Source organism: Mesoplodon densirostris, chromosome 18 (genome assembly GCF_025265405.1).
Source record: "Mesoplodon densirostris isolate mMesDen1 chromosome 18, mMesDen1 primary haplotype, whole genome shotgun sequence".
Classification (NCBI taxonomy): domain Eukaryota; kingdom Metazoa; phylum Chordata; class Mammalia; order Artiodactyla; family Ziphiidae; genus Mesoplodon; species Mesoplodon densirostris.
The window spans coordinates 18,364,523-18,388,305 of record NC_082678.1 but is presented as its reverse complement, the minus strand read 5'-3'; the positions used below and the strand labels follow the sequence as shown (position 1 = coordinate 18,388,305).

General features: G+C 45.8%; 1 protein-coding gene across 1 annotated transcript in view; it reads right to left on the bottom strand.

Moving 5' to 3' along the window:
- Nucleotides 1-23,783, bottom strand: part of RNF157 (ring finger protein 157) — an 85,459-nt gene that overhangs the window by 16,753 nt on the left and 44,923 nt on the right. Inside the window, exons 3-11 of the mRNA XM_060081540.1 lie at nt 13,136-13,224; nt 7,001-7,147; nt 5,984-6,101; nt 5,454-5,520; nt 5,113-5,156; nt 4,451-4,498; nt 2,467-2,538; nt 1,812-1,971; nt 1,566-1,678 (exon numbers count right to left, since the gene is read on the bottom strand). Of these exons, the coding sequence (XP_059937523.1) occupies nt 1,566-1,678; nt 1,812-1,971; nt 2,467-2,538; nt 4,451-4,498; nt 5,113-5,156; nt 5,454-5,520; nt 5,984-6,101; nt 7,001-7,147; nt 13,136-13,224 (858 nt within the window). The remainder of the gene's footprint in view (nt 1-1,565; nt 1,679-1,811; nt 1,972-2,466; nt 2,539-4,450; nt 4,499-5,112; nt 5,157-5,453; nt 5,521-5,983; nt 6,102-7,000; nt 7,148-13,135; nt 13,225-23,783) is intronic.

The following is a 23,783-nucleotide window of genomic DNA, read 5'->3' as shown; positions in this document are numbered from 1 at the left end:
GCTGTTTTGTTTTGTTTATTTTCAGTGATCTTTCTAGTTACACCCTTACAAGCAGTACAGACTACCTGTTTTAATTGCTTCTCGGCCAGCATGGGGTATCTTTAAAAAAGGAAGTTTTTAAATGTGAAAGGTGAAAAATGGTCTCTCATCTTAATTTGCATGTTGTTGATTTTTAACGTGGTTGACTTTTTAAAAAATGACTGTTGACCAGCTATGTTTCCTCTTCTGAGAAATTTTTTATATCCTTTGCCCCATTTATCTACTATTTCATTCAAGTGAGTTATGGTAAAGATACTAGCCTTTCCTCTGATGCAAATGTTGTGAGTACGTTTTTTTTCTTTAGATGATTTGCTGTTTGGTTTTAACTTTGGTCATCTTTTACACATCTAAAGTTTAAAAATTTTTATGCGATAAAATCTACAGTTTGGGGGGCTTCCCTGGTGGCGCAGTGGTTGAGAGTCCGCCTGCTGATGCAGGGGACACGGGTTCGTGCCCCAGTCCGGGAGGATCCCACATGCCGCGGAGTGGCTGGGCCCATGAGCCATGGCCGCTGAGCCTGTGCGTCCGGAGCCTGTGCTCTGCAATGGAAGAGGCCACAACAGTGAGAGGCCCGCGTACCCACCCCCCCAAAAAAAAAAAAAAAAAAATCTACATGTTCGGGACTTCCTTGGCGTCCAGTGGTTAAGACTCCGCACTTCCACTGCAGGGGGTGAGGATTTGATTTCTGGTCGGGGAACTGAGATCCCACATGCCGCGCGGCGTGGCCAAAAAAAAAAAAAAAAAATCTACAGGTTCTTTTTTTGGTAGCATTCCATTGTTTTCAAGCTTAGAAAGCCCTCTCCCATCCATAGTCAACTAAAGAATCATCTATAATTTATTCTAGGTTTTTAATGTTTGGCTTGCTCTGTTTTTAGTGCAGTTAACTAGTTACCCCACCTGGAATTTGTTATCTGGTAAGGAGTGAAGTGCTAAACTGATTGTTCCTCCCTAAAGCACTACTTCATCATTCCAATACCATTTACTGAATAATTGATAATTAATCTCTTCCACTAGCGTGTTAACCTAAAGACAAGACCTTCTGATCTATAACTACAAAGCGTGGAGGCTTGACACCATCACTTACACCACGAGACAGAGGTGAATTATTTCATCTATGTGGCTACCAGTCCCTGAAGCCACAAAATAAGACAAAGAAAAACAGTTACCTTCTCGGAGGATTCAGATAAAAATGGTAAATTGTATCTAAATCCCAAACAATCATCCCCTTGTTTCTGCTTGGGGGCGTTCCAGAGCCGGACCCCATCCCCACCCCCATCCACCCGGACACTGGAGTGAAACAGCAAGCTGACAGCTCTAGGGATGGTAAATGTTAACTGGACGCTGAGTCCCCAAGGTGGAAAGGGGAGGTTTTAATGATCAGAACCTCATTTTCCACTGTACTATTGGCTGCTGTTTAACACAACATGATCTCGGCCACTTTACTCAGAACTTCAGAATGCCAAGGTTTAATTACTTGCCACAAAGTCACGTGAAGAAGGACAAAAGGTGAAAAAAGCCCAACTTACTGAATGCTCTTCTGAGTCGGATGTCTGGGATGAGAGGATGGGGTTAAAGCTGGATGGGGACAGAGGGCCCAGTTTCTTCCTCATGGCTCTGATCTGAAGCAGTGCCCGGAAGGCTGTGAAGAAGAAAACAGGCCATCAGGACACGGTGATGCAGGAGTCAAGATGGACAAGGGCCCGCACAGAAGCCACGACCCTTTCTCCCCCGAGGGCTGACCTCGGGGACCCAGCAGGGCCTCCGGGGCTTACGCAGTCGGCAGATGGGGCAGTTGTTGGCCTGGTAGCGCAGGGTGTCGGCGCAGGTGTTACACAGGCAGAGGTGACGACATGGCAGAATCAAGGTGTCCCGCACGTCTGAGAGACACACCACACACTCGGCACTGTTATCACTCACTTCATCCTCAGCCACCTGGCCGGGGGACAGAAATTTAGCCAGTGTCACAAAGACCGTCATGTCACATACTTTCTTTAGAAGGCGGCCTGCCTGCAGAGCTGAGACAACGCACTTGGTAAACTACATTGAACTTGGTAGTTTACCAAGTGCATTGGCACACTGAGTTTCACTTCTTCTGGCAACTGCTTGTCTCAAGCTCATCCTCTGAGGTTGAGATCCGGCCCTGTCTGAAAGTCGGAGCTGAAGGGGCCCAGGAGGCCACCCAGGGAAGTGGGGAGCAATGAACTGAGTGAGCAGAGCCCTGCCAAAGAACCAATCCAAACCAGCCTATGTTCTCATTTCCAAAGTTATATAAGTATAATCATCTGAAACGAGGAAGAAGAAATACCCTTCTAGGACCAAATGGATTCCAGAGTCTGGCATGCTAAGTTCCTAGATCCTGGCTGGATCAGAGAGGTTCTCACTTTGCCTCCTGGGAAGAGTGCATTCAGAACTGTGGATGGAACTTGCCTTAGACTCTTGCGTGTTGTACTTGTTTTCAATTCCATAGATCTCCTGAAGGAGGTAGCTGACCCCATCCACCTGAAGAGCAAATGGAAAAGTTCAAGGGCAGGCTGGTTCTACCGAGAGATGAGTGGGAATTCACCCCCCACCCCCCAACCTCCTTCGGTAACCAAGGACTACTGATTCACAATGAAAAAAATCAAAGGCCTAGGAGAGTAAAGGAGGCTCTTATTTACTTATGTGTTCTCTTTGGGAGGGGAACAAAAATCAAATGCTTAATTCACCCGCCCTTATCCCCAACAGGGAATGTGCGCAAATACAACAGTAACACTTGTACTGCAGGTCGCTATAACGGACAGTCAAGGAAGGCAGAAACTAGGAAAAGGATGGAAGACCATGTGTCAGAAGCATTGGCTATGTAATAAAAGCTAAGTTTAGACATTATAAACGGGAAGCAATGGGAATGGGGAAGAAAGAGAAGAAATGGGCAAGGAAAAGAGGGGAAGGGAAAATGCAGAAGCAAAGACAGAGCAGGACCTTGAAGGAGGGGCTGATTGCACCCCCTCCCTGGCCACGGAGCCACCCCGTCTCCAACACGCGGCAAAATATGACCTCTCTTGGCCCTGCTCCTTAAAACCTCAACTTTGGGAACTGCCTGGCGGTCCAGTGGTTAGGACTCAGCGTTCTCACCACCAGGGGGCCTGGGTTCAATACCTGGTCGGGGAACTAAGATCCCGCAAGCCCCAAGGCAGAGCCAAGAAACCCCCCAAAAAACCAAAAAACATTAGAACCTCAACTTCAATGCCCAGTTGGACTCCCACTAGCTTGGGCCATGTTGGTGCCAAAGCTGGCCCCTCCCTTGTTTCTTCATGCCTGCCCACTCCTCTCCCCTGCCCCCCACCCTGTCCCAGTGATCCCCGTCCATAAGGCCCACCCTGTCACCAATTTCGCATCCCACTCTCCAGTCTGACAAAGGCTGTTGCTGATGCCAATCTAGCAACAGAAGAAGAGGTAAACCATTTCCCTTGAGCTACCCTAGCCTTTCCATCCCATCCAGGAGTCCTGGGGAACCAGGCCTTCCCAAGAGGCAACTCACTGAGGCCAGGCCTTTCCAGGCCGTATCCTGGGCTCAGAATCTGTTATCTCCTCTGCCTCTCTTAAAACTTGCTTTAACACAGTGATATGGAAAGGACATTATCAACCAATTTATACTAAAGTATTACTGACTACTATTGACCTCATTAAGGGTGGACAGCACTTGATACCTGAAAGAATGAATGATGTAGAATTTAAGATATCTGTCACCCATCTGCGGGGGGGGCCTTTCTTTGCATCTCAACCCGAGGCCTACCCTGCCCCCCACCCGACTGCTCCACACCCTCCATGTGATGACACACCTTCCCTTGGCAATGCCACTGACACCTCTCCCTTCCTTGTCTTCCATGACTCTCCTCCTGCCTCTGCAAGAGTGGAAGGAAAGTGTTGGCACACAGTGGGGCTTAGGACTTCCAGCACACATATGCATAACTTGCCTGATCATTCTGGAGGGGGGCAGATAGCCAGCAAACTTGGAATGTGAGAAAAGGAATGTTGGGATAAATTAAGCCAAGAGCTCCAATTGGCCTTGAACTGGACCCCAATACTTTTATCCTTTAGCTGGAAATGTTTCTCACCCTGGCATTTTAAATAACAACATTCTCCCTAAACCTAAAGTCAGGAGATAAATCTTGCCCTTTCATTTTCTAAAGTCCTCTGCTCAGATAATGGCTGCCTCACCACCAGCAATTCTGGAACAACAGAGATACCAAAAATCAGTATTCCTTTCAGGCCACCCAAGTAGTTTCCAACACAGAAAAGCATTCCCTGTTTGCTTTTCTTCTTTGATTTAAAAAAAAGGGGGGGGTGGTGAAAGGGAAAGAAGAGTGCTTTAGCAAAGGAGTGGAGAGAGAGAAGGGGGTACACCACCAGTCCCTGGCCCTCCAATACTTACTACTTGTTTCTGCTTGAGGGGCTTGACACAGAAAGTCCCATCTGTGTGCTGGAGCGAAAATACACAGTTACGAAGGAGGGCAATGAGGATCAGCTGTTCTTTTGTTACTTCTCTCAATTACACACCTCCTGGAGCGCCCCCCCCAGCCCCCCACACCCTGCCAGTGTGGAATGACAGACTCCTAATACGGGAAGGGTCTTCAAGCACATAATCTAGCCCTTCTGCTTTAAGAAGAGGAAATGATGGACTTCCCTGGTGGTCCAGCGGTTAAGAATCGGTCAGGGAACTAAGATCCCACATGCTGTGGGGCAACTAAGCCTGAGCGCCGCAACTACTGAGCCCATGCACTACAACTAGAGAGAAGCCCTGGCAGCACAACGAAGATCCTGAGTGCCATAAATAAGACCTGACGCAGCCAATAAATAAATAAATAAATATTTAAAAAAAAGAAGAAGAGGAAACGGGGCCTAAGGAGTTGAAGGTCATGCAGCAAGTTGGTGGCGTAGCCCCCGGTGTGGTGCTTCCCCCAGCTCCCTGCGCAGCCTCCGAGTCGGACCCACTCTGCCGAGCCCAGGCAGCCAGCGAACAGGGCTCCACGTGTCCTCACAGGAAAGACAGAGTAACATGTACTAAAGTGAGGCCCTATAACATTACCCACTGACCTTTTCAAAAGTGCCCAGCAGGACGTGGCAATGGCCAAAATACTCTGAAACAAATAAAGGCACAAGGATGAAGAAAAAAGCCAACAACACACCTCGATTCCACTCACCTTCCCTGGGTCCCAGTCTGGCAAAATGAACCCTCTGGCTGTCATGGGAAGGGGCAGGTTACGTCACCCAACAGGACTCTCCCCCGAGGAGCGTGGGAGCAAGAATGCGTGAGGATGTGGGAACTGCCTGATACCCACGGGGGAGGTGTGTTGTTCTGAGGCCGCAGGCGCTGCCAGGCCTGCACGCTACATACGGGCACGTGTGCAGCCAAAGAAGACAGGAAGCACCCGTACCATCTCCTTCATCCACCACAGCATGGACCACTAACGGGTAAACCTCTCTGTCCAGGTCAAAGCCAAGCTGAAAGAAAAGGAAAAAAAAAAAAAAAAGGGACTTAACACATTTAAAGGGCACAGTAATCCGTCAGAAAGGGAGGTCTCGTCAGGAAGCCTGAACCTCATCTCTGCTCTTCATCCATCAACCTGGTTAACTACCTAAGTCTGTGGAATTGAAGGCCACCAGTCTCTTTGTAAAAAATCTCATAGATGTAAAGGCTTCTAACCTGCAGGTCTTGCCTTTGGGCACAGCTTTCTCAAAATATCCTGGGTTAATGGGCTAGTTTGGGACAGAAAAATTAGATGTATCCTTCCCAGGGCATGAAGACGTTACAAGGCTGAAGGGGAGCATGGCCTTCGAGTACTCGGGCCTATCCTTTGCTGCTGGCCAGGGTCCTGAGTAGCTCCCACGCCCTGGGGGTCTGTGGGCAGAACCTGCCCTGCACTTCCTCCCAGCGGCCAGTCCCCTCCGCCAGCCGGCAGCTCACCTCCTCTTCAGCCCACTCGGAGGGGTCCACGGTGTGGGAGGGCAGGCAGAACTGCTGGCACACCCCACGCTTGTAGTGCACCGTCTCTGACTGCAGGCTGTTGTCTTTGGGGATGTAGCTGTTGGTCAAAGTGGGAAGCAAAGCAAAAGTTACCATCTGACAGTTTCCTCTGTCTCATGCCTGTTCTCAACAGGTTCTCAGTATAGACTGGAAGAGAAAAGAGAAGAAAAGATCTTCTTTATAATCTCTTTCCTTTGCCCTTGCTTGGTAATGCTATTAAAGTTATCTATTCAGGGCTTCCCTGGTGGCGCAGTGGTTGAGAGTCCGCCCGCCGATGCAGGGGACACGGGTTCGTGCCCCGGTCCGGGAAGATCCCACATGCCGTGGAGCGGCTGGGCCCGTGAGGCATGGTCGCTGAGCCTGCGCGTCCGGAGCCTGTGCTCCGCAATGGGAGAGGCCACAACAGTGAGAGGCCCGCGTAACGCTAAAAAAAAAAAAAAAAAAAAATATATATATATATATATTAAGCTACCTTTCTGTGGATATGTGGGCTGAATAGATAACATTTTTTTCTTTTTTTTTGCGGTACGTGGGCCTCTCACTGTTGTGGTCTCTCCCATTGTGGAGCACAGGCTCCGGACGTGCAGGCTCAGCGGCCATGGCTCACGGGCCCAGCCGCTCCATGGCATGTGGGATCTTCCCGGACCGGGGCACGAACCCGTGTCTCCTGCATCGGCGGGCGGACTCTCAACCACTGCGCCACCAGGGAAGTCCAGCTTAATAGATTTTTAACAGCATCATGATGACCTGAATGACTATGCTGCTATCTGTCACTGTACCAAGATGACATAGTTTGAAGGGGAAAGGTGAAAAAGTAAGGCTGTGTAGAAGAAAATCCAAATTCAGGAACCAGCTCTCACCTGGGTGTAGAAAAAGAATGTTTTCCTCCACAGGTGAGCACGTCAGGCACAGACCCTGTCTAGGAAGGACGTGGCTCCCCTGGTCCTTTGTTCTTACCTGGCAATCCCATTCTGGAACTCTTCGGTGGCCTGATAATAGATGGTGATGGCCACCCGAGCATCCGTGTCAAAGGTGAACTCCACGCTGTAGTGGACTTTCGCTCTGCCAGCCTCTTCCCCCGGGGTCTTCACTTCCTCGGCACATCTAGAAAACCACAAAGACTCAGCATTTGGGGGTAGCAAATTAATATTTTAAAAGTAATCTTTTTTTGTGTGGGATCTTAGTTCCCTGACCAGGGATGGAACCATGTCCCCTGCAGTGGAAGTGCAGAGTCCTAACCACTGGACTGCCAGGGAATTCCCTTTTTTTTTGTTGTTAACATTTATTTATTTGGTTGCACCAGGTCTTAGTTGTGGCTCGAGGGCTCCTTAGTTGTGGCAAGCATGTGGGATCTAGTTCCCTGACCAGGGATTGAACCCATGCCCCCTGCATTGGGAGCGAGGAGTCTTATCCACTGCGCCATCAGGGAAGTCCCTTGTTTTCTTCTTTTAATTGAATATACTGTGGGCTTCCCTCTGTGATCATGCACTTTCCATCCTCATTTTGAACGATGGCAGAACACTTTGTTACCACTATCAGGGGGCATTTAGGCGATTTCTGATATTTCATGGTGCCACAGTTAACATCCTTGTGCATTTGCCAGGTTTTAAAAAAAGTTTTTAATTTTAATCAAAGTTACTAATCACATAGTTTAAATAGTTTCCACAAGCCTTGTGACAAAAAACCAGCAGGTCTCTTTCTGTCCCTTTTCCTCTTCTTTAGAGGAAACCGTCTTTACCTCTGTAGCTGACCATTTTGGCATTTATCTGCATGTTAATTTTTCAGTTTTAGGCATTATCTATTGACTTCCTACTATGGAAATGAGACTTTCTCTTTCCTCACTCCGCTCCATATAGGGACACCCCTTCCACCATGTGATACACCATGATTTTGTTAGCTCAGTAATCTTCGTCTATACGACTGAGTCCATCAACATTATTCACAGCTCAGCCACAGAGTAATCTCTAATTATTTTTCCTTTCCTGCATAAGTTTTTCTTAGAGCTTGTGCTCATTTTGCTTTTTTTCCAGTTGCTTAGTCTTTTATGCACTAGTCACTAATTCAAATTCAAACTCTTTGGCTGTCTACATCTCGATGTTCAGACGTAACAGGTATTCTGTGCACCTTGCCTTTTTGAGGACGCTTATGCAGCCTTCTGACCTGCTCCATCCGGTCCCTGATCCCTCCGTACCTGCACATGGCTGCCACCCTGAAATCTCCCTGCCCCACCTCCCTGTGTGTCCCTTTTGCCTCTCTCCCGGAGAATCGCATGCTTCCTGCACCTCCTGGCTTCCTCTTTCTTGAGTTACGCTTTCATTTTGCTGGAGAACAACTTCCAGTAGCTTCCTGAAAAGGGGTGTGTTGGAGGGATAAACTTTTTGAGAGATTTTATTATACAATCACACTTCATTGAAAGTCTGGCTGAGGGAATTCCCTGGTGGTCCAGTGGTTAGGGCTCCGTGCTTTCACTGCTGAGGATGCGGGTTCAATCCCTGGTTGGGGAACTAAGATCCTGCAAGCCATGAGGCCAAAAAAAAAAAAAAGTCTGGCTGAGTAAAGAATTCTGGATTATAAATACTTTTTTTTTTTTGCGGTACACAGGCCTCTCACTGTTGTGGCCTCTCCCACTGCGGAGCACAGGCTCCGGATGCGCAGGCTCAGTGGCCATGGCTCATGGGCCCAGACGCTCCGCGGCATGTAGGATCTTCCTGGACCGGGGCACGAACCCGCGTCCCCTGCATCAGCAGGCGGACTCTCAACCACTGCGCCACCAGGGAAGCCCTATAAATACTTTTAAAAAGTCATTTCAGAGCATTGCTGCATTATCTTTTAGCTCCCAGGGTCGCTTTCATCATCGATTGGGCTGGGCACTCGGTGGACCTTTGTAGAAACTCTTTAAATTATGTACGTCATTGGTGGTTCCTTCCTTCTATATTCTCCATTCTCTCTTTCTAGAACCATTAGTTGGCTGTTGGACATTCTAAACGGACCTTATATTCTTCGTATCTTTCCTCTTCTGTTTTCCATATCTTTGCCTTTATGCTCCACTTCCTAGAACATTTCAACTTTTCTTCCGATATTCTATTGATTTTTTCATTTCTATGTTTTTAAGCTCTGAGAGCCTTATTTGCTAAAAGATTTGTGTCACTGTGTCCGTGAAATAAGAAGGTAGTATCTTCTCTATGTCTCTGAGGCTACAAATCAAGGTTTCCTCTTCCTGCATAGTTTTTATTTCCACTTTTTTCCCGTTGGCTTGTTTTACAATTGTCTTTCATATGATAGGCGTTCCTTATACATCTGAGAACCTTTGGTTTTCTGCTTATACTAAGACATTTAAACCCCCTAATTGTGGTCCATGGGGACTTACCTGGCGGTCCAGCGGTTAGGACTCCACGCTTCCACTACAGGGTGCATGGATTCGATCCCTGGTCAAGGAACTAAGATCCCTCATGGCACGTGGCCAAAAAAAAAAATAAAATCCTGATTGGAACTGAGTGCATGGTGGGGCTTGGGGATGCTAGGCTTCCCTGGGGACTCACCTGGGTCTGGCGAGGGACCTCCAAAACCAGTCTCTTTGGTCTTCCCACCTGGGGGAGTCTGATTGTCCAAAGAACAGTTTTCCTCTCTTCTAACAATGGCCTGGCTGCTGGCATTCTGGGCTTAGAGTTGGGGTTGGGGGGCAGGTTGGAGGGCTCAGAATCCAACGTTTCTGAATTCACTTAACCCCCTGATTTCAGTACTGAGTCCAGCCCTTAGCTGTGCCTCGGTCCCCCAAGTCCAGAGATTCTTTGTTTGAACTTTTCCAGTGAGCATCGTCTGCTAGCCTTTTGCCAGGGTGTGGGAGGGCAGTTCTGGCTGTGTAGTCTAAAGGAGGGGGGATCTGAATATCTCTCAAGCAGACTTTCCACTAACCCCCCTCCTTTTAGCCCCCCCACCCCCAAGATGTCCAGAGGTACCTGGAACTGCCAATTCCTGAGCCTTCTGGGGGAAACCACAGTACAAACTAGTGATTCTCAGCTTTTCCTTCTGTTTGCTCAGGATCCTGATTTCTCAGGTTTAGTAAGTTATTTAACATTCACCACCTTTTTCTAGCCTCTAAAATTTTTTTTAATTAATTAATTAATTAATTTTTGGCTGCATTGGGTCTTCGTTGCTGCGTGTGGGCTCTCTAGTTGCGGTGAGAGGGGGTTACTCTTCGTCGCAGTGTGTGGGCTTCTCATTGCGGTGGCTTCTCTTGTTGCGGAGCATGGGCTCTAGGCACGCGGACTTCAGTAGCTGTGGCTCGAAGGCTCTAGAGCGCAGGCTCAGTAGTTGCAGGGCACGGGCTTAGCTGTTCCGTGGCATGTGGGATCCTCTCGGACCAGGGCTCGAATCCGTGTCTCCTGCATTGGCAGGCGGATTCTTAACCATTGCGCAACCAGGGAATCCCCAGCTTCTAAAATTTTGTTGCCGTTGCTCCTTTCCCACTCTCCCAATTTTTGTGGATTTGTGCTGTTTAAAAATACTCATTATTGTTTAGTGGGGTTTGGAGCGGAAGCAAAGGTACATGTTCAATCCTCCATCTTTACCTGGAAATCTGAGAATCAGAATTTACTTTAGTCCCATCTCAGAAAAAACAAAATCAAAACTCACCCTTCATCTTAACATTTATTGGGGTTTTTTTGTGGTACGCGGGCCTCTCACTGTTGCGGCCTCTCCCGTTGCAGAGCACAGGCTCCGGACGTGCAGGCTCAGCGGCCATGGCTCACGGGCCCAGACGCTCCACGGCATGTGGGATCTTCCCAGACTGGGGTACGAACCCGTGTCCCCTCCACTGGCAGGCGGACTCTCAACCACTGCACCACCAGGGAAGCCCTTAACATTTATTGATCACCAGGTGCTTTCCCTTTCATTATCCCCTTTAATTTTGACAACAGCCATGAAAGGTAAGGTTGGTTCACTATTTTACAGGTGAGAACCAGAAGCTCAGAGCAGTTGCCTCATTTTATTCTAGAGCTGCAGCCAGGCTGCCACGTCCGAGGCCAGGACCTCAAGGGGGCTCAGACCCTTGAATCCATCTCCATCAAATACGCGAGCAGACCATATGTGATGAGAGAAACAAGTGGCCGGAGCAGCTGACAGCTGGCAGGCTCCCGAGGCCTCAGTAGCCCCCATCTATCCTGCTGCGGCAGGAACTCCCCGGTGGAGGGGGGACGCCCGGTTGCAGATTCTTCTGTAGCAAAAGAGTTTCCCCTTGGCTGCGCCGTCCCCAGGGTTGACCCCGGGGGTGCGAGTGGCTGGGGAGGCAGTTGAAAACCTCAGGGACAAATAAAATATTAAAAAACTGAGACAAAACAGATTAGTGGCTGCTTAGGCCGGGAAGAGGGGTTTCGGGGGGAAATGGGGGATGATTAATAATGAGTATCGGGTAATAATAAGTATCGGGTTTCTTTTTGAGGTGATGAAAATGTTCTAAAATTAGATAGTAGTGATGGTTGCACAACTCTGTGAATAACTAAAAATCACTGAATTGGGGGACCTCCCTGGTGGTGCAGCGTATAAGAGTCCGCGATCCCAATGCAGGGGACCCGGGTTTGATCCCCGCTCAGGGAAGTAGATTCCACATGCATGCCGCAACTAAGACTTCACATGCCGCAATTAAGAGTTTGCATGCCACAACTAAGGAGCCTGCCTGCCGCAACTAAGACCCGGTGCAGCCAAATAAAAAAATAAATACTAAAAAAAAAATCACTGAATTGTACTCTTTAAATGAATGAACTGCATGGTATATGAACTATATCTCAATGAAGTGGTTATATTTTATTCCTAAAAATTTATTTTTTAAGATTTTTTTTTGATGTGGACCATTTTTAAAGTCTTTATTGAATTTGTTACCATATTGCTTCTGTTTTATGTTTTGGTTTTTTGGCCTCGAGGCATGTGGGATCTTAGCTCCCCGAGCAGAGATCGAACCCACACCCCCTGCATTGGAAGGTGAAGTCTCAACCACTGGACCACCAGGGAAGTCCCCGAAGTGGTTATATTTTAAAAAGATGATCAGAGAGAAATAAACTCCCTGATCTATACAAGCATAAAATGGTCTCCGAGTCATCTTCCTTTGTCAATTGAGAAAAATGTGGGACCTCTGGTTTGCCCTAACCAAATCTGTCTCCCCAGGGAACCAGTGAGTCTTAGTAGACAGACTTGCTATCTGGAGAGCAGCATCTGTTTAAAAGTCACATTATCTCTGGGACTTCCCTGGTGGTCCAGGGTTAGAACTCTGTGCTTCCACTGCAGGGGGCCCGGGTTCAATCCCCAGTCAGGGAACTAAGATCTCACAAGCCTCGCCATGCAGCCAAAAAAAAAAAAAAAGAAAAAAAAAAAATCGTGCTATCTCAGGGACAGCACAAAGAAGGCAGATGTTGATGATAATTAGTACTGACATTGGTGATTAAACAACAAACCCAGTGCACCAGAGGAAGGGCACATGAGATTAAGAATAAATTAAAAAGGAGGGCCTCCCTGGTGGCACAGTGGTTGGGAGTCCGCCTGCCGATGCAGGGGATACGGGTTCGTGCCCCGGTCTGGAAGGATCCCATATGCCGCGGAGCGGCTGGGCCCGTGAGCCATGGCCGCTGGGCCTGCGCATCCGGAGCCTGTGCTCCGCAACGGGAGAGGCCACAACAGTGAGAGGCCCACATACCGCAAAAAGAAAAAAAAAAAAAAGAATAAATCAAAAAGGAAATATAGGCAATAAAATAAGGATTTCCTGCACCAAGTTCAAACATCCCATCTTCACACCGGCTTGTCGAGGTATCTGCAGAATTCACTTTCTCCTCCAACTGTTCTTTTTCTGGAAGGTTCACCATACCGGGGTAATCATGACAGCTTCCAGGAGAGTGAAAGTTCTTCCCAAACACTGACTATCAGAGAAAGTTCTGAACAATCTAGGTGCGGAGACCCCTCATGCAAGCAGCCCACGGCCCAGAGGCCTAGAGGCTGGGCTCCGGGTCTGGCAGAAACTGTTCTGTGGGTCCCCTGGGGAGTTGGCTGCCCCTTCACGAAGAAGGGCCCCTGGAACCTGGCCCCCGCCGGCTGGGAACTTGAACTTACTTGACAAGTCTTAGTGTATCCTTTCGGATGTTGATCAGGCTTCTCAGAGTCTTCACTGGTTCTTGGGGAGGAGGGGCAGCGTAAGGAAACTGTGTCGGAAACAAAGTGGGAGAAGACTGTGTTTAGAAAGACGGATAACCATAGTAAGTGGACCTGCTCGAGGTCACAGCTAGTGGGAGAGCTGGGATCCGACTTTGTGTCCAAAGCGCTACATTTATCTGCTTTTCCCATTAGATGAAGCTTACGTGAGTCAGCATTCAAAATGCGGACACCTAATAAAAACTCCCACTGAAGTTCCAAATACCAAGGGACACACGGTGGCCGAGTTAATCACAAAAGGCTTTTCCACCTGACCTTACACAACGGGGAGCCGGACCTGCAAGGATTTTCCTTCAGTGAAGCCACATGGTGTCTGAAGAATTTAGGAACTGCAAACACAAGAGAACCCCATCATGTGTACAGAGTGGAGGCCTGCAAACAGTGAAGAACAAATTTCCTCCACAGCTGATCATATAAAGCAGAGTTTTTTTAAAAAAAAAAAGTGAGCCAAAGAGCTCTTTTGGGGTCGTCAAAGGTTTGTGGTTGTCCATCATTTACCTTATGCTTTCACTCTCTTTCCCTGTTTAAACATGTGGGTTTGGAGTTGTGAGTTGATAACAATGAGGAGATAAGAAAGGGGACACAGTAAAACATTTCATTGGGAACTGCTTTGAGAAGATTAAGAGTGATTTAAAATGTTCCCGCTATTCTTATAATGTCATTCAGGCAGTAAACATTTTTTACATGTGATTCCCAGAAGACCCACTAGTATTTGGAGCTTTGCAAAACCGTGGTCCTCCTAGCTCTGAAGAGTCTACCCTCTCATGCTGGTCTCAGAAAACAGGACGTCCACATGAAACTCTGTGTCTTCACAGATTTTTGCTGTTTTACCTGGGAAACATAATTGAACCTATGGTACGTCTGATTTTGTGTATTCAGTGTGATCCCTGATACTTCATGTGTATGAATGTGACCCTTAAGAAAATACATTTAATCCAAACTGTCAGCTGTGCATTCAGATGATTGCTTTGTGGGTATTGTGTAGCAACATTTTATTTTTTCATTGATACCTTAAACATATTCTTTTTTTTTTTTTTTTTGGCCATGTGGAGCATCTTGCAGGATCTTAGTTCCCCGACCAGGGATCGAACCCAGGCCCTCTGCAGTGGAAGTGTGGAGTCCTAACCACTGGACTGCCAGGGAATTCTCACCTTAAACATATATTCTTTTAAAATATATGATAGGTGGTTTTTCTGATTACAAAGCAATACACGTTCAAGCAGAAAACTTGAAAAACACAAAAAAGTACAAAATCAGCCATAATTTCACCACTCAGTGATACCAAAGTTAACATTTGCAGAATGTGTCTTTTTGGATAGGCATCCATCCACCCACCCACCTCCTCCCTCCCTCCCCCGCCTCTATTTCTCTGCACTGTTTCAAACTGTACCTTCTATTTTATTGTCTCTCTTTCACTTAGAAAGATGTGGCAAATGTTTTAAAGCCTATAATTTGACAGTATAACTACACACATTAGAGACAGGGGCCTACTTTAATCAATTCCACATTATTCAGTGTTTTCAGTTGGTTTTACTTTTTTTTTTTCCTGATATAAATGTGGTGAATGCTTTGTCCCTACATTTCTGCGTGCCTCTTTGATTATTTCCTTAAGACATTCCTAGAAGTGGAATTACTGGATCAAAGAGTAAGCATATTTTTAAGACTTTTAAAACTATTTTGCCAAATTGTTCTCCGGAAAGCTGATTCCAACTTTGCTCTCCTGCTTGCAGCGTATCAGGAGGCTTTTATACAGGAAAGCTGAAATCCTAGTTCAGATCCCATCTGTGGCCCATTTCTCCACACACACCCCCACCCCCTTTGCTGGGCTGTCACACTAAAGGAATTTTAAACAATTTTTAAATAAGCTTAAGTAAAAAGTAATTAGGCAGGAAAACCCAACACAAATGCTTGTCTATTCTAAAGCCAAAATAAATGACTTTGGGATTAAAATTTTTTTCTGGAGTAGTGAAGTTAATCATATTCATTTGCACGGGTACTTGGGAGTTATCCTTAACTCCTACCTGAGTCCAAAAAAAAATAGAGGTTTTCCCTTCACTCTTTGCCCTTTCCCCTCTATATCCTCCCCTCCCCCGCAAAAAGAAAAAAGAAAAACAAAAGGAAGGTGGGGGGAGTTAGTGTTCTTCACCTTCCATTTAGAATATTACATTTGATGATAACTGGAATGGTACACAAGTTATTCACTGCTCAGGGAAAGGCATCGTGGGATCAATTGTTTACATATATAAACTATCCTTATAGCATAATAAATCCACACTTACATTTTTAGCTCTTTACCCTCTGACCCGCCAAAAGAAAACGATGAAAATCCGTTTAGGAGAAACTAATCCTGTTTGTAGGCTCTTACCTACCAAAGCTTCAGCCTTAGTGGCCGTTCATGTACCCAACCAGAGTCTACCGGCAACACTCAGTGCTGGGTGTAAAGAGAGACTTAAAGTGGAAAAGATAAGGTCCTGCTCTTTCAGGAAGCAGCATTATAAAGAAGATGATACAGTTACACAAATAACTGTAACACTAAACAGAAATGCCACAGAAAGGGCAACGATACAGGAAGTGATCGCTTCTGGCTGAGGTAATCCGGAAGGCTTCATGGAGGAGGTGGTATTTGATCTGGGATCTTGAAGGATAAACGTAATTTGTAAATTCAGAGATGACAGGGAAGACAGAGGAAACAGCAGGAACAGAGGCAAACTAAAGAAAATACTCTGCTCTTAGAGTCGCCTCCCCTACCTCTCTAGGCCAGGTTAGCCCACCGTGACTCTAAGCTTCTTTGTGATCTTTGCTTTTAAAACGATCATTTATTGAGCACTTACTAGGTGCCAGGCACTATGCTAAGCTCTTTACATACATTATCTTAGTTATCCTTGGAACAATCCTGTGAGGGAGAGATGGTTGTTCCCTTTTTGCAGATAAGGACGTTGACATAGCAACAGGTTCAGTAACACCTTCCAAAGTTCCACAAGTTTTAAGGAGAAGAGTTGGAGTTTGAACACATTCTACCTCCATCTTTCTCTAAGATGCTCCTGGATACAGCTGCTTAACCTAGAGATGACGAAGGGATTGAAGTACCAGTTATTAAAAGATCTGAAAACACTAACCTATGTCTTTGTTCATTCTTTTTTCTTAGCAAGGCACTGATGAACTTTTTTGTTTGCCTACAGTACCTCTTTAACACACGCACCATTACTGTATTATATTTAGAGCAAAAAAAAGTATCTTTTCAATTCAAGACCAGAGATTTCACTCCTATGCTAACAGATACGTGTGACATGAAAGCAAAGTAACATCTTCTTGGGACCGAAGGAGATGAAGGTCAGGATGGACTCAGGTCCAAGCACTGCCCTGAAGGAGCCGCTCACCGGTCATTCACTGTGCTCAGAAGAGCATCAATAACCGTTTCTCAGTTCACATCCACAGTTTCCACTTGCTTTCTTATGACCTTGGAACCGTAATTTTCTCAGCCCCAGTTGTACCTCATTAGGGAGTGAGTGATGAAAAGAAAGATCAGACAGAATTTATTTTTCTCAGATGCAAGCGCCCTGGCACAACTAGGTCAGTAAACGGGAAGAAGTGGCCTTTTCTGTCTTGCACACAACATGCCACCAGGCGCACAGATGGAGGAGGACCCACAGGCCTTCTGCAAGCCGTATCCTCACTTCTTGCCTCAAGCTCAGTATGGGCTTAGGAGACGTCTTCCCGTTTCTCAGACAACATCCTGGAGTAAATAAACTCTCACCACCTTATGAAGGACCTTAAAAACAGCTTCCAGGATTCTCTTTCACTTTTCATAATGAAGACAGGCTTATAAAGACTAGTGTGCAAAGAATGAAATCAGGTCTGCTCAGGGACTTGTGGCCCAAACCTGCCGGGTCAGTAATGTGTTGACAGAGAATTAAGGCTCAGGTCCCTCTACTCTATTCATCTAAGCAGAAATGCTGCCAGAAGAAAGCCCTCTTAATGGGGTAAAATTTGGGTAACTGTTGCAATGACAGCTTGCCAATGCCCATCCATGAAAAAAGAGAACATAGGGAAATGTTTACTGAGTACTTACTATGGGCCGGGCATCATGCTGGGTTCTTTAGATTTTTTTTTCATTTTACTTTATTTAATTTATAAAATATACATAACATGAAATGTATCACCTTAACCATTTTTAAGCACACAGTCCAGTGGCAGCAAATGCATTCACATGTCCTGTGCTATCATCACTCCCATGGAGTTCTGGTTTAGATACATTCTTACTTAATATTCTAAACACTAATAGACATGTGAGCCATGCCCACCAGACTGTAAGCTCTTGGAGGAGTGTCTGAAGAGAAATATGTTGGTTGACTGGATAAATGAAGAATATCAGTATTAACACCCCCATTTTGCAGATAAAGAAACTGAGACTCAAAAGATTCATGTAATTATTCAAGGTCTCAGGGCTAATGAGTAGCAGAACCAGGATTTGAATCCAAAAGCCACACTGTTTGTCCTGCAGCTGCCTTGGCTACAGCAGGGCAAGGTTACATGTTCTGATCCCAGGAGTGTTCCAGGTACCTGAGTTGAGTGTGGAGAGAGTCTGAACGTTAAAAGATCACTGCAAAAGGTACCGAATCCTGTTCAGGTTCTAGAGGCTGGTCGAAACTCTCTGGATTACACCCTTATGCTTAGGCAGCAGTACATACAAAAGCATACCTAATGCCACACTCCTTTTAAATTTTAACAGGAGTATCTAAGGTCTTCTCAGAGGAAAGCTTTCTTGGAGCACTGCATGACAAATTCCTTTTGTCTGTAAGAGCTAACAGCACCTGTAGAAGACACAAAGGTATATTCAGGGTGTGACGTCAGAGAACACTGCCAGCAGAAGCAGGGGAGATGTTCATCACTGTTTACCTTCTGCCCAAGATGCTCCAATATGTGTTACTGATAGATATTCCTAAAGCACGGTGGTTTCTCCTCTAAATTATTTTCAAAGAACAAAGACATCTACCAATTCATTCAACACGTTCACTAAGCCCTGAGCGCTATGCTAACTTGGATTCGGGGATGGACCAGGCACGCCTCTCTTAGTTCCACCTGTAAGGGGCCCACAACAGAGCTTGCATCTGGCGCCCTGCACTCAGGTACCAGCAGCGCACTCCCCCCACCGCCGCCCCGCCCCCGCCCAGGACCGGCCTGCTTGTGTCCGCGCCAAAATAAGCCTAAATCTCAGAATAATTTAAATCCCAAACACCTCAAGCCCAGGATGGGAGTATAGTACCCACTCGGCCAGAGGAACTCTTTCAATGGGCCCCAGGGGGTTGGCGATCAAGGCTCATATGAATACAGAGCAAGCGCCTCTTTTACCGTTTATCCTGGTGCTCATCAGGTTCCTTGCTCGTTTTCCTTACACCAGCAAAGCGCCACTTGGCGGCCAAATGTGGAACTGCCGGTTTAGATAGACCGGATATGGGTATGGGTGTGTGTGTGTGTGTGTGTGTGTGTCGGGGGTACACATACGTATATATTCATATACACACATATATATGTATGTATATATCAACTATGTATCCTAGATTTTCTAACCATTCTAATTTCAAGATTTTGTTAAACTACCCCCATATCTGCACTCACATTTTTGCTGTAGAAAATATGGTCCCAGTGCATACGAGATTAAAGGATCTTACTTCAATTGTAAAGTATTGGGTAATTCCCAGTAGTCTGTAAAAGGGACTATAATCCATTCATAAAAATAAATAATTAATTTCAACAAAAAGTTTTTTTAAGGTACATAATTTGCTAACATTTGCTATTAAATTCAGGCCTGATCATATACACACATCGCATCCTGGATTTGGCCACTGGGAACTCCCTCAGTTGGCTCCTGTGTCCTTTTGACTTGCCCCATCACTTTTTTGAGCACTTCCTCCTTACTTTCTGGCACCACAAGATATTCCAAGTTCATGCTGTGTTTTTCTGTCCCCTCCCTGGAACTGATCATGTCTCCAAGGATCCCTGGTTCCGTTTTAGAGACGTCTACCTCAGACCATCATGTATTCACTAATCTTTTACCAATGAACACTTGTTCGCTTCCAGTTTTCAATATTACAAACAATGATGCAATAAACATTCCCTGAAAGGAAACTTAATAGGAAAAAGGAGGGGGGGGGTGATGTAAAAGAAAAACAAATGAATATGACCTAATGCAGTCTTTACTTAAGAAGAAAAAAGCCCCAAATGCCAAAAATCTGCCTCTGAAGAGAAAGGAAATTATTTTTAGGCAATTTATGACTAAAAGAGAAAAGTACTCATTTTACACATAGACATGTAATATTTGTGTCAGAGAAATAAATAATAGTTAATATGGAAATCAACATCTGGGATCATATGAATAGCTCATTTACAGCACTCATTTACATAAGCTCTTGCTTTTACAGATTTTAGGGGTTTTATATTTAAAATTCAGTTCCTTTTTTATTTGATGCCTGGTTATTTTCTCAGCTTTCTCTACTTCCCCTCTTCTCAGCTATGTAGTGTGTCCAAGACTTACCAGTGGATATATTTAGACTTGTGATACTTTATAACATTTTCTTAGATCCACATCAGGGAGAACAGTTTACTCTGGTTGAATGATGTGAAATGAATACAAATTTGCCTATTTAACCAGCTGTAGCCCTGGGACAGACTGTATTGTGCCTGCTGTCCACCAAAACATCAATGAGCTATATTTACAGCAGTAAAACCCCTTTTCACTAATTTTCCATCCAATCCTCGTGGGGAGTCAATCACCCATGTAGAAAGACTGGTGACCACAAAGCTGACAAGATGTGAAAAGACTTTTTTTCACTCAAATCAAAGACGTGAGGGAGATACCACGGGGGCGTCACATGATGACCTTAACTCAAAGATGCTCTGTGTCCAGGTTTGGTTACCAAAGGAATCCATCCAAGATGGCAGTCTATTTATAGTCTGTTAACTCCTCCGCTGGGTCCCCTGGCAGGGTGCACATGGGACCAATGTCCTGGCTATATGACATCACCTCTAAGGTTGATCTTTCCAAAATGTTTAAACCCTACTACGAGTGTGCCCACTTAACCAGTTCTCTTTGATAACAAGAGCATGAAAGATCCACTGCAGAGAAAAGCACCCATCACAAAATCGCCCTGGTCTCTATTAACAACCATCACAGACCCATTTTCTCCCTCTACTTATGGTTTGGGTCTTTACTCATATTGTTCAGGAGTACTCAGACCGGGCAACAGGTTGCGTACACTCTGACATCAAATGCACCTCTAGGGCTGTGTGCGCTGCTTTGATGACAAGTGAAACCTACTCAACTTTCGGTTCCCCTGATTGAAAGCCCCTCCCATCGGGATAAAACACTACCCAATCATCCTGTGCTTCTACAATAAAAGTATCTTTCTGAAGATGAGCTGCTTTTAGATACAGAGGGCTCTGCCTAACACCAGCTAATTTTAAGGAGAGTTAAAAGGGAAAAAAGTGCTTTTAGTAAAGCAGACACTGTCATCTTTTCCCTCCAGCAAGTTGGTAAATAATGACTAAGGGTCAGAGAGACGACTCCTTTCAGACCAGCACCCCATTCTAGACGCCTGACTTCCAGATTTCATCTGGTCAGGAGACTGGTAACCCAGCTCACAAATAAGAATCCAGTTTTAAGTAAGAGATTTTGAGATGCTTAATACTGTAGGTAAAGAATATGCCTAAAGCACCAGTATCAGCCAAAACAGGTATTTTAAAATACACAACAATAAAGCAGAGGGGCTTCCCTGGTGGCGCTGTGGTTGAGAGTCCGCCTGCCGATGCAGGGGACATAGGTTCGTGCCCCGGTCTGGGAGGATCCCACATGCGGCTGGGCCCGTGAGCCATGGCCGTTGAGCCTGCGCGTCCGGAGCCTGTGCTCCGCAGCGGGAGAGGCCGCGGCAGTGAGAGGCCCGCGTACCAAAAAAAAAAAAAAAAAGAAAAAAGATTAGCCCCAACTCGCCGCAGCTGGAGAGGGCCCGTGCGCAGCAGCGGAGAACCAACACAGCCAAAAATAAATAAATAAATAAATAAGTTTATTTAAAAAAAAAAAAAAAAAGCAGAAACTAACACACCATTGTGAAGCAATTATACTCCAATAAACATGTTAAAAAATTAAAAAATAATTAAAAAAATAAAATACACAACATATATATTTTTTCCAAAGAAGCATATGAATGTTCTAATGCCACCAAGTATTAGCTTTCCAGTCATTTTATTTAACAGAGGTGTTTTTAGTAGGCCAGTTATTAAGAAGAGCAAGTGGACCGAAGTCTTCCCCAGTCTATATTTTAAAAACTAAAAACTGTAAGCTGGTCTTCAAGTTGAAAAACTCCAAGCTGCCCACCTGTGCCCCTCCTGAAATATACTGACCCTAAAACTGTCTCTGTAAGAGCCAAGATCAATTACAAGAGTTTCAAGTCTCCATCTCTCATATTTCTGGAAGGAAATATGCTCTGAGGGACTTCCTTGGTGGTCCAGCGGTAAAGAATCCATATTACAATGCAGGGGACGGGGGTTCGATCCCTGGTCAGGGAACTAAGATCCCACATGCCACGGGGCAACTAAGCCCTTGCGTCAGAACTACTGAGCTCACGCGCCTCAACTAGAGCCCACGTGCCGGAAACTACAGAGCCCACGCGCTCTGGAACCCGTGCACCACAACTAGTGAAGGGAAAAACCCGCACGCCACAACTAGAGAGAAGCCCACGCACCAGAATGAAGAGCCCGCACACCTCAACGAAGATCCCGTGTGCCGCAGCTGAGACCCAATGCAGCCAAAAATAAATAAAACAAATAAATAATAAATAAATCTTTTAAAAAAATGCTCTGAAGTCTGCTATGTTAGGAATCTCAGCTTCAGAAAAAGAATAGTATGAAATACAGAAACAGTTAAGTTTATAAGCCAATCAAATACAGAATTCTAAGCCCAGGTAAGGTCAGTTTCTTTGGCTAAGCTACCTATTTGCAGATACAGCCCTAGGCCCAGGAAGAAGGCCATTAGTAATTCAAAAACCCTAATGAGATTTTATTTTGGTTAGCTCATCATGAGATATGGAAACCTCATATAATTGGAACAAAATAGCGTAAAATAAAAACCTATATGTTATACAGCAGAAACTAACACACCATTGTTTTGTTTTTTTTTTTTTTTTTTTTTTGCGGTATGCGGGCCTCTCACTGTTGTGGCCTCTCCCTTTGTGGAGCACAGGCTCTGGACGCGCAGGCTCAGCGGCCATGGATCACGGGCCCAGCTGCTCCACGGCATGTGGGATCTTCCCAGACCGGGGCACGAACCCGTGTCCCCTGCATCGGCAGGCGGACTCTCAACCACTGCACCACCAGGGAAGCCCTAACACACCATTGTAAAGCAATTATACTCCAATAAAGATGTAAAAAAAAAAAAAAGACCCAACACAGTCAAAAAATAAATATATAAAAAGAAAATAAAAATTAAAAAATTACTGCTGTTTATAAACCAAAAAAAAAAACCTATAGCATATGTATGATAGTTTTAATTTCTAAATTGTTAATATTAAGCTCTGTAGGGACTTCCCTGGTGGTCCAGTGGTTAAGAATCCGCCTTCCAATGCAGGGGACGGGGGTTAGATCCCTGGTCAGGGAATTAGGATTCCACATGCTGCGGGGCAACTAAGCCAGCACACCACAACTCCAGAGCCAACGCGCCACAACTAGAGAGAAGCCCACACGCCTCAATTAAAGATCCTGCGTGCCACAACTAAGACCCAACGCAGCCAAAAATAAATAAATAAATATTTAATTAAAAAAAAAAGATCTGGGCTTCCCTGGTGGTGCAGTGGTTGGGAGTCCGCCTGCCGATGCAGGGGACACGCGTTCGTGCCCCGGTGTGGGAAGATCCCACATGCCGTGGAGCGGCTGGGCCCGTGGGCCATGGCCGCTGAGCCTGCGCGTCTGGAGCCTGTGCTCCGCAACGGGAGAGGCCACAACAGTGAGAGGCCCGTGTACCACAAAAAAAAAAAAAAAAAAAAAAAAAAAAATCTGTAATTTGCAGCTAATTTAACAGGGTACCAATCTGTTTCACTTTGCCCTGCTAAGCTTCCAAAAGTCTTGAGAGCTCTGATTATTCTTCACTCACTCCTTAATAGCAGTGCGTAGGACTGGTTAAGAATCCGCCTGCCTGTATGGGGGACACAGGTTTGAGCCCTGGTCCGGGAAGATCCCACATGTCAGGGAGCAGCTAAGCCTGTGCGCCACAACTACTGAGCCTGCACTCTAGAGCCCGTGAGCCACAACTACTGAGCCCGCACGCCACAACTGCTGAAGCCTGCGTGCCTAGAGCCTGTGCTCTGAAACAAGAGAAGCCACCGCAATGAGAAGCCCGCGCACCGCAATGAAGAGTAGGCCCCGCTCGCCACAACTAGAGGAAGCCCACGTGCAGCAACAAAGACCCAACGCAGCCAAAAATAAATTTAAAAAATAGCAGTGGGTAGCCAAGGTTATATAAACCAACTGAACTAACTTCTTAGGCTCACATATTAAATATATA